The sequence below is a fragment of the Prosopis cineraria genome, unplaced genomic scaffold (genome assembly GCF_029017545.1).
Source record: "Prosopis cineraria cultivar Desert tree isolate PC_DT_omini unplaced genomic scaffold, ASM2901754v1 PC1876, whole genome shotgun sequence".
NCBI lineage: Eukaryota > Viridiplantae > Streptophyta > Magnoliopsida > Fabales > Fabaceae > Prosopis > Prosopis cineraria.
In genome coordinates, this window is record NW_026557201.1 from 12626 (window position 1) to 23853 (window position 11228).

At 31.4% G+C, this 11228-nt stretch overlaps 2 protein-coding genes across 2 annotated transcripts; both read right to left on the reverse strand.

The window, feature by feature from the left end:
• Nucleotides 1-5711: 5711 nt before the first annotated feature.
• Nucleotides 5712-6074, reverse strand: LOC129301069 (uncharacterized mitochondrial protein AtMg00810-like). The gene has a single exon (XM_054939642.1). It carries the CDS (start codon nt 6072-6074, stop codon nt 5712-5714), a length of 363 nt encoding a protein of 120 aa, XP_054795617.1.
• LOC129301070 (uncharacterized) lies at nt 6051-9875 on the reverse strand. The gene is made up of 5 exons (XM_054939643.1): nt 9675-9875; nt 8428-8452; nt 7184-7375; nt 6262-6327; nt 6051-6118 (listed from the first exon to the last, which is right to left on the reverse strand). The coding sequence occupies exons 1-5, from the start codon at nt 9873-9875 to the stop codon at nt 6078-6080; spliced, it is 525 nt and encodes a 174-aa protein (XP_054795618.1). The 3' UTR covers nt 6051-6077.
• Nucleotides 9876-11228: the final 1353 nt, after the last annotated feature.

Consider the following 11228-nt stretch of genomic DNA (forward strand, 5'->3'; position numbering starts at 1 on the left):
AATTTCTAAAAGGAGGGGAGAATTGTAACATCCCAATTTAAATTTTAATAGTTAATTTGGGTTAATAAAAATTTTGAAAAGTATTATTAAATTATTATAAAAAAAAGGTGTGAAAAAAAAAATAAAAAAATAAAAATAAAAATAAAAAAAAAATAAAAAAATAATAATAATAAATAAAAAAATAAAAATATTATTAAATTATTATTATTATAATAATAAAAAGAAAGAAAGGAAAAGAAAGGAAGAAGAAGAAGAAAGCGAATTTGCTTCGTCCGCCGCCTCAACAATAACAATAATAAAATAATAATAAAAAGAAAAGAGAAGAAGAGAGAGAAAATAATTAAAAAAAAAATGTGGGACCCACTGAATTTTTATAAAAACTCACCTGTTCCTTCATTTCTTCATTCCTTCTTTCGTGCGTGAGCTTCGGCAGAGAGAGCATCTGTGAGCCAAATTCACCGGTGCTGGGTTTTAAGGTAAGAGTTTTTTAATAGGATATTTAGGGTGTGATTTTAAGCTTTTCAAGACTAAGTAAGTGTTCTAAAAATTTTTCTTAGTCATCCTTCTTCTTTAGTTTCTGAGTTTGTAGTGGTAGAAAATTTAAGATCTGAAAGAGGGATGAATTTATGTTGAATAAATATGGTTTTTGAGGTTGTCAGTAGTATAATAAATGTTATAGAGTATAAATTTGTTAATGATCTTTGAATTTGTGGCTTATGGATCAAATTCTAAACTAGATCTGAAAATATATGTTGATTTATTGAGGTTTAGATGATTATTTGGGATGAGAAATGAATTATTATGGTTATAGGATTATGATTCTAAGCTAGAGACTTAATTTTTAATTTTTGAGTATTTTAGGTACGAATTTATGAAATAAAAAAAAATTTTGATAATAGAAATTAGTTTAGAAGTTGATTTTTAGATTATTAATGTTTATTGATAATTAAAAGAGGAGTTAAAAATTATACTTAATAGTATTAACTATAGATTTGTATTAAGATTGAGATTAGGAATTATGTTATATTTTTAATTCTATTATTAGAATTATTTTATTAGTTTCAAAAATTGAAACTAATATTTATAAATAATATGTTATTTGTAGATTGTATTACTGGTGAAGATTGTGGTGAGAGAGAAATTTTAAGGAATAATTTATTGAAAAAGCCACAAGGTAACCATGCTTTTAATTTATGATTAGTGTTACTTCATGTTAATTGGGTGATTATTGAGAAAATTATGAATTTTGTAATATTGTATAATTGTGCAATATTATTATGAATTTGTTTATTTATTGTGGGAGGTGTTGGGAGACTTGCTATTATTGTTGTATTTATGTGCCACGTGGTACGCCCCTATTGGAGCTCAATAGGTGGTTTGTAAGGGCTCGGGCTAATCTACCTTTGGCCGGGTAATTTAGTACCGAGTGAGGGCTACGGCTCGAGGTTAATGGAGGGATATAAGGATGGTTGTTTGTGTGTATTATAATATTTCTTATATTTGTTGGAATTATATTATTTTTAATTCTCACTTAGTAAGCACACACTTAACTGTTTGTATACACTATCATAAATTGGCTTTGGTTACTGGGACTTTTGAGTCTCATTATGTGGTTAACAATTTTCAGGAGAAGAGCCACGAGTGACACGTGGAGGAGTCCCAGAGGCTTAGTGGTATAGATCCACTGTCTCTTTTGGGTATTTAATTTATGATTTATAATGTGTTATATTGCCAATATTAGGGTTTTTTGTTTATTGTCAATTATATGAATATATAAATGTAATCATGCCTTTCAAACTATTTCTATTTTTGGTACAATTTGGATGACTGTAATTTTAATATTTGGTTTACTTTGGATTGGTTAAAATGGCATGATTATAAGGCCAAATAACTGGCTTGTGTTGAAAATTGACTAAATTGTTTATTTTACTTGTTGGGAGTATAAGGATGGACAAATGTGATTTAGCCTAATGGCATGTGGGAGGTAAAAATTTATCTGAAATGTTATAGTGTGTGAGTTGAAGCCAATTATAAAATATTTTATATCGAAATTATTGATATAAAAATGTGTTGGGTGGCTGTAACCCAACTATGGTTGAGTTAAATTATTTAAAAAAAAAAATTTGGTGTGTTACAGTATGTTATTTGATCCATGTATGTATAAATTATTTTTTTTCCTTCTACCATGAAGATATAAAGTGTTTTTAGCATTTTCAATTTAATCTCATTTTGATGGTTATACTTAAAAATTTATAAAGTTATTGAGTACATTATATTAAATTTTCATCCTTCCAACTAATTTACAAAATTGATTGAAGTTATTATTTAAATTCTATCTTTGGGGATGTTATTCACTGAAAAATTTATTTTAATTTCAGATTCGTTATTTGATGCTGATCCCACTGTTGACCTCCAAAGGGGAATACAACTATATTGGGTGAAAATTTTGTTTGGTATTATTATTTTTTATGTAAATATTTAAATCTTATATATTTTAATTTAGAAGAAAAATTAGTTGCTCCACATAGATTATTGTTAGAATTTTATTTTGATTCATATATTATTTACTGGCTGAAAGGAGCTGAGCTCCTGATTTAGTTGATGTTTTGACTGACTCAGTGTATTTTAAAAAATTTAAGAGATTGTATTTATAGGTGATGTTTTATCAAAATTTTTACAAAAATGTTAAAGCCTTATTATGCAATTAATATCAAAAGTGTTATAATTTTTATATAATTTAATTATTTTTTTAAAAAAATAAAAAAATTTTCATTTTGAGACTTGAGAAATTTCGTAAAGTGATTCGTTTCTGTGCCACTCCGGCGAAGTGAGGGTAAACGAACCCAGCAAGATATTCGAGAATGTCAGAGAGATAAATAGGATCCTCGGCACTGACATGCTCGGCGTACTTGCTAGCCTTGAGGAAGCGATCGATCCTTCTGAGTTCTGACAGGAACTAAACACCAGCCTTCTGGGACTTTGATACTGACTCAGAGGCCTGAGCATGCCCATGCCACCCTTAGTCGTACCACCAACCAAGCTCATGTCTCACTCCGATTTAACTTTAACCCTAGATTTTGCAGAGGAAGTGTCTGGCTTCACCTTGTCACTGTTTATGTATTGAAAACTGAAACATCTCTTTTCATTTGTCAACATGCAGCATAATGGAGAAAAAGCGTAGATATTAATGCTCTTGTGATAAGTCGCTGCGTAAAATTTGAAATTGAAATTAACGCTGTCATGGAAAGTGATTAAAAAAAAAAAACTGTTGATTAAATGCTCCCGTGGATTTCAATTTTTCAATTCAAAAATTTAAAAAAAAATTGGCAGTACAAAAATAATTAAAAAAATAATAAAAGATGTATACTTAAAAAGTTAATTGAACCAATTGAAGAGAATAATTAATATTATACCAATGTATATTGATGTTGATCAACAGGAGAGAAGAGATTTGTAATCAATCACCTTAAGTTTTTTATTGGTTGATTGTCAATTGTCTTTGTCAATTTATATAAAAGACATAATTCACAGTCTTATCAATTTTAAAATTATGGAAAAAACTGAACATTTTAATCGTTTTCATGAGCATGGACCACAAACAACATGTTTCATTAAATATTTAGCCGCCAATATCGCAGGTGTAAATAACACGTTTATTTAATGTAATACCTCAACTAACTATATTACTTTCTTCAACTAACTATATTACTTTCTTTCGTTTCTTTCTTTTTGGCCAATCATTAATATTTATTTAAAATGAAAAAATGTTGCCTTCAAGTCTTAATACTTCGGGGAAATTCTAACAAAACAATAAATTAAAACAAAGCAAAACTAACACCCAGAAACTCGTAGTAAGTTAATAATCTCATCTCCCTTGAAAATTCATAGTTGTAGAGATTGAGACAAGAGATTCTTTGAAAATGTAGTAATTATTTACAAGTATGATTTTTTTACATTATATAGATTTAATTTTTTAAAATTATATTAATTCAATTATTTATAAGTAAGGATTTTTTAAAATTATATTGATTTAATTGAATTTAATACTACCTTTATTTTCTGTGTGGAATTGAAAACAGCACAATCTTATAACAGGGTTGTAACTTTCAATTACTTTCCACTCTAATTTTAATTTTTCTGGTCCTTTATAATAAATTTTAACAGTATTATATCACTCATCTTAATTTTCTCTAAACCCTTTTCCCAGATTTAAACTTTATCCCATCACTAAATTAAAAAAAATTAAATTAAAGAGTCCTTAGTTTTATTAACGAAGAATTCTTATGAAATTTTTCTAGGCTTATCATATATTTAAAATTTTGACTACATATATATAAACAACTCATTGAAATATCATATTTTATTAGTAAAATAACGTATTAAATATCTGTACAACTTTAAAGTTATTAATTGTTAACTTTAAATTTTAAATGTAATGACCCTAAATTTTAAATTAAATAAATTTCTTTTAAATTGATATTTATTTATTTATTATAATTTTATGATAAATGAAGAGTAGTGACATAGTAAAATTTATATTGATTATACATATAGAGGTGTAAAGTTCGAACCTTACTTTAGCTGGATGTCACTTTATTTTTATTAATATAAAAAGTACTAAAGTGCCCTTTCTTCTTATTATAAAAATATTATAAAAAATAAAAAATAAAATAAAAATCTGGTAGGGTCTTTTTCTGAAATTTTCCCAACAAGCTTTGGGTTATATTTTGTAATTTTTTCAAAGAGCTTATTAATTCATTTTTTGCTTCTCCTAGTCGGTGTGTGCAGGAGGGAGAGAGGGCTAACGTTCTTTTCTTTATGTTTTCCTTTCCTTTTTCCAATCTGGAACCAGACAAGACTAGTCTGGAACTCTCCCATCTTCTCCTTCGTGCCCGTTTGGACACGTTTTTAAACGATTTTATTCTCAAAAAAATCAATTATTTAGTTTATTAGCCAAACACATGAAAAAGTAAAAAATCGATTTCAACCTTTAAAATTAATTTTTTTAAAAGCTAATATTTTGAGCTTTTTCAGAAACGCTGATAAAAAGTGTTGGAGAAATTACATAAAAAGGTCCAAAAAAATTATAAAAGAGCACAAGATTTTATAAAAAAAAAATCAAAATCCCTTCTCTTCTCTTTTTTTTTCTTAGTAAAATTTAAATTTTAAATTTTTAAAAAAAGTTGCTAACATATATTAAGTTTAAATCAATTTTAAAAAAACAATATCCAAACAAATTACGTTATAACAAAATCAATTATGATTAAAATCTACCACTTAATCAATTATTTTCATAATTTATTATACTCAATTGAAATTCAAACGGACCCTTCTTCCCCCACTTGTAATAAAGGAAAGGAAACATTTGGAGAAGAATCGAGATAACAAAGAGAAAGAGAATATGGAAAAATGAATTTCACTTCTTACTTTGTGTTTACACTTTACTATATATACACGTGTGGGTCAGACTATTTACTCTATAACAAATAAATAACAGAATAACTAATCTAACAAAATGCAACAAAATGTTATCCTATATCTATATTATAGTCTGTCACCCCCTACAAGCTAGAGCATGTATGTCAATCATGCTCAACTTGGACACAAGAAACTTAAAGGGAGCAAGGGTAAAGAGGTTTGGTAAATAGGTCGGCTAATTGATCCTGAGAACGTAGCGAAAGAATATGAATGACACCCTCTTAGACTTTGTCTCACACCAAATGGCAATCCAATTCAATGTGCTTTGTCCGCTTGTGAAATGAAGGGTTGGAAGCAATCTGAATTGTAGACTGACTGTCATAGTATATCAAAGCAGCTTTAGAATGAGGAATTTTAAGGTCATCAAGCAAATAGAGAAGCCACTGTATCTCACATGTAGTCATGGCTAATGCCCGGTATTCAGCTTCAGAAGATGATCTCGAGACAGTACTTTGTTTTTTAGATTTCCAAGAGATGAGAGAATTATCAATAAAAACACAATCGCCGGTAATAGATCTCCTAGAATCCACACATGTAGCCCAATCATTGTCACTGAGTCCTTTTAATTGCACATCAGACTTAGAAGGGAAGAACATCCCCTAAGCTGGTGCAGATTTAATGTATCGAAGAACTCGATGTGCTGCTTGAAGGTGTAGATTAGTAGGGTTAGCCATAAATTGACTAAGTTGTTGAGCAGTAAATGATATATTCAGCCTGGTAGTGGTAAGATATAATAATCTGCAACAAGTTGACAATAAGCAGTTCTATCTAATAAAGGAGTACCTGTATCTAAACTCAGCTTAGCATTCCTATCCATTAGGGTGGAGGTAGGTTTGCAATCAGTGTACCCTGCTTCAGTTAAGAGATAAATAGCGAAATTGCGTTGGTAAATAGAAATACCAGCTTGCCTTCTAGCTGCCTCAAGGCCGAGAAATACTTGATAGGACCAAGATTCTTGATCTTAAAACTAACATCCAAGTTATGTTTTATTGTCTCAATTTCAGACAAATCATTACCAGTAAGAAGAATATCATCAACATACACTAGAAGAGCTGTAAAACTGGTACCATAGACTTTAATATAGAAAGAATAGTCAACCTTAGACTCAGTATACCTATATGAAATAAGGGCAGTTGAAAGTTTTTCAAATCACTTCCTCGGGCTTGTTTTAATCCATAAAGAGATTTTTGCAATTTACAGACAGAGTTGAATCAGAAGACTAAAAAGCAGGAGGCAAAACCATGTATACCTCTTCATCAAGGTTACCATGAAGGAAAGCATTATTGACTGTCAAGTTGTTGAAGATGCCAGTTATTAGCAGATGCTAAAGCTAAAAGTAATCTAACAGTAGTCACTTTAGCAATTAGGGAAAAAGTGTCAACGTAATCAATGCCCCTGTTTGAGTAAAGCCTTTGACAACCAGCCGGGCTTTATATCGATCAAGAGTACCATCAGACTTATATTTCTTAGTGAAAACCCATTTACATCCAATGGGATGTTTCCCATTAGGAAATGAGTAAGGATCCAAGTTTGAGTTTATTCCAGATCCTTTATTTCAGCATCCAATGCATGTCTCTAAGGTTTGATTTAGAAGCTTGACAGTAAGTTTTGGGAATATCATCAGAAGAAATCATTGAACAAAATTTTTTTTGAAAAGGAGAAAGAGAATGACAGGAAAGAACAGAAGAAAGCGGATATTTGTTACCTGAAGAGAATGATGAAGCTGAAGTAGTAAAGGATGAACAATAGTAATCCTGCAAATAAGTAGGAGTTTTATGTGGCCTGGAGGAAGTTCGTGTGGGTGCAGTTAAAGTAGAAGAAGAATCAGAGGTAGTAGGGAAGGAATTGGAAGGAAAAGATGAGGAGTTAGGATCAATTATATGAGTGGAAGTGGCAGCTAAATTGGGAATAATCGGTAATCAAGAGATGGTACATCAGCAGGAAGAGGAATGGTTGAATCTTGTGATGTAATATCAACATAAGGGAAAATATGCTCATAACAAATGACATCCTGAGAAATGAAAATTTTATTAGAAGAAATATTAAAAGTATATGCCCTTTAGTAGCTTTAGGAAATCCAATAAAAATACATTTAGAATCTCTAGAATCAAATTTAGTTCGATTAGTAGGTAAAGTAGAAGCATAGCATAATGAACCAAAGACTCTTAATCTGAATATGAAGGATTTGTAGCAAACAGTAAACTGAAAGGAGAAGTATGATTAAATGATAGAAGGAGTATTAATGATGAAAACAGCATGAGCAATAGCGAAACACCAATATAATTTTGGAAGGTTAGCTTGAAATAAAAGAGCTCGGGCAACATTAATATTTGTTGATGTTTCCTTTCAACTGTGCCGTTTTGTTGAGGTGTTTCAATACAGGAAGTTTGATGAATAATACCTTTGGACTGATAAAAAGATTCCATAGACAACTCAAGGCCATTATCAGATCTTATAGTTTGAACTTTGGTATCATATTGAGTTTCAACATAGATAATAAAATTTTGGAAGATGAACCCGAACCTCAGATTTAGAATTCATAAGAAAAGTCCATGTATATTGACTATAACCATCAACTAGTGTCAAAAAATATCTAAAACCTTGAATAGAAGGCACACTAAAAAGACCCAAATATCAGTGTGGGTTAAAGAAAAACTTTTATTACTGACAGAAGTACTTACAGGAAAGCTCAAATGTTTTTGTTTTGCCATATGGCATACATCACATGGATCAAACTTTGCATTACATTGTATGAAAGGAAATTGCTGATGTAAAATTTTTAAAGTAGAAGAACAAGTATGACCTATTCAGTGACGCCCACAATCAAGTGAAGTGGATTGAGTTGAGGAAGTGGTAGGATGTTGTTGAGCTGCGGAGATTGAAACAGCCATAGTCTGATTTATTTTTTCAGGATTAAGAAATATAATCCTTTAAATACTTTAGCTATACCAATCGTCTTCCACGGAAAGAGAGCCTGAATGTAACAAATAGAAGATAAGAAAATGAAACAAGACTAGAATGAATCAGTAAGCCTTGAAACAGAGAGAATATTAAAGGCAAAATTAGGAATGTAGAAACATTGTGAAGGATCAAAGACTCAAAAAGACGTATGGTCCTTGAAACATTAGCAATGATACAGCTTTGATTAGGAAGTTTGATAGGGATAGGAGAAATATGTTTATATTCGGAAAAGAAATCAAGTATATGGCAAACACGATCGGTAGCCCCTGTATCAATGATCCAAGAGGTATAATGAGAACTTTTACCTTGATTTTGAGTCGAAGAAGAAATAGAATGGAGATTGTGACAGATGGTATGGAATTCGAATGATTTACATACAATAGAGAAGAAGAATTGGATTGAACAAGTTCAAGAAGTTTCTGGTATTGCTCTGGTATGAATTGAGGAGAAGGATGTGAGATTATGCCAAGAGAATTAGTCTACGGGCTCTGTCATAGATAAAGATAAAGGATCTTGAGATTGAAAATTATAAGTCGATGTAGAAGATTGATTTTGAAATTTAAAGCCCGGTGGAAACCCATGCTTTCGGTAATAGGTGTCCACTGTATGACGAGCACAATTGCAATATGTACAAAACTTAGTATTAGTAGATCCATTAGCACCAAAATTCTTTGATCCAGATCCAGAATACGACGAGGTGGTCCTTTGTTGAACAAAATAGTTGATTCAACACCTATGTGTATCTCTCGTTCTTGTTGCAAAATCATGGAAAACGCTCTGTTAATAGAGGGTATAGGATCAAGTAACATGATTTGAGACTTCATTGATGCAAATCGATCATTAAGGCCTTTCAAGAATCCAAGGTAATAGTCTTGCTCTCGATATACAACACAAGAGCATGTAAAGTTACAAGAACACCTCATGATTGGATGAAGAATTTTGTATTCGTCCCAAAAAAATCTTCAGTTTAGTGAAATATTCACTAACTGAAAGTCACCCTGCTTGAAGGAGAAGATCTCATCCTACAACTCAACAACTCAAAAAAACATCACTCTGTGCGAACCGATCTTTCAGATTTGACTAGATCTTATATGCTTTTTCTAACCACAAAGGTGCTTTGCGCTATCGTTGGAGTAAGAAAGCGTGTAATCCAGGTGCAAACCATCGTGTTACAATGCAACCAAGCAGGATAGAGGATCTAAAATAAAGGCACAAGAATCGAGCCATCAACGAACTGGAGCTTGTTCTTGGACTGAGAGCCATCCATATAGCTCTTGACCCGTATGATAATGATAATTCAAACCATTTAGGGCTGGAGTGACCAGAACCAGAGCAGGGTTCTCATTAGGGTGTAGATAATATGGGCTAGCAAGATTTTGTGTAGGGTCGAGAGAGCTACCGGAGCCGATGCCAATGTTAATAGACAAATTGATCATGGCGATGATGACCGCTTTGATACCATGTAACGAAGGGAAGGGAAAATTTTGAGAAGAATTGAGATAACAAAGAGAAAGAGAATACGGAAAAATGAATTTCACTTCTTACTTTGTTTGTGTTTACACTTTACTATATTACACGTGTGGGTTAGACTATTTACACTGTAACAAATGAATAACAGAACAACTAATCTAACAAAATACAGCAAAATGTTATCTCATATCTGTATTATAATCTGTCACCACTATCTCCTGCTACCGTCGGTGTGTGTGTGTGAGCGGTTTCCAACCACTGCTGTAAGGCTTCAAATCACAATTCTCCTCCTCCTCTTTCTTCAATCATGTTCTGAGTTGCAAAGAGGGCCAGAGATCGAAAAGTTTTCTACGTCTTCTCTAACCTTATTCATAGTTTTAGACCATCGCCGACAAGTACTTAGGTGTGTTTTGCCGTTGCTCAGTCTTTAATCATCTGAACCAAGACCTAATTATTCTCCCGTCTTGCGTTCATGTGCATGTGTGGTTGTGAGAGCCTCGATCTTTTCTTTTTCTGCCTAGAGCTAGATTATGTGTGTGAGTGAGCTCAGAGTTGGGGCTACTTCCTCAATATTGATTTATCCCTTTCCTTGGTCCAGCCTCATTTGGTCTGCTGGTGAGTGAGCCTCACCTCTCTTCCCTCTATCATTTAGCCTCTATTTGTGTGATTGTGCTGGCTTGTTGAAATCTGGAATTGTCTTTCTTTTAATTAAAATACTGATCGTGTATGATGGAGGAGGGAATAGTATTGTTTCCTAACTTGGATTGATTGTTATCCGGAAATGAAATTTGGCAAAACGAAATATGAAGAAAAGAAAATGATTAATGTTGTGGGTTGGAACTTTAATTGAAACTGATTGGATTATTATTATAATATTGATATTGTAAAATTTTAGAAAAGTGAAAAAAAAGGTTAATACTAGCTTAATGATTAATGTCCGTAAGGTATTCGATAAAATGCCCTTAGAAGTGTTTTGCTTGATTTTGTTTGCACTTTTTTAAAATTTCATTGGTTCCTATGAGAGTACGTTAGTGTATGTGTTATTGATCTATGAATTAACTTGAGGTTGCAAAGAAAATTTTGTTAAAAATTAGTTGTTGATAGATTATGTGATAAGAGGTTTTTAATGTTACAAGTTCTTGCGCGGATTGGAAAATTAGTTATATCCATGTAAAAACTTTTGTGTAATCTTGGTTATAAAGTTTTAAATTTATTGTCATTATATATATATACAGAGAGAGAGAGGATGTATTAATGTTTGGAAGAGTTTTTAAGTATTGTTGGAAGTTTATTAAGACCTTGATATATTCTATAGGAAG

Excerpts from the sequence above, each read along its gene's own strand:
- LOC129301069 (XM_054939642.1), bottom strand. The coding sequence starts at position 6,074 with ATGTTCTTCCCTTCTAAGTCTGATGTGCAATTAAAAGGACTCAGTGAC.
- LOC129301070 (XM_054939643.1), bottom strand. The coding sequence starts at position 9,875 with ATGATCAATTTGTCTATTAACATTGGCATCGGCTCCGGTAGCTCTCTC. Across the intron at positions 6,328-7,183 it reads AGCTTCATCATTCTCTTCAG|GGTACACTGATTGCAAACCT; the intron begins GTAACAAATATC and ends TAACTGAAGCAG. Across the intron at positions 6,119-6,261 it reads TAAGCTGAGTTTAGATACAG|CACATCGAGTTCTTCGATAC; the intron begins GTACTCCTTTAT and ends ACCTTCAAGCAG.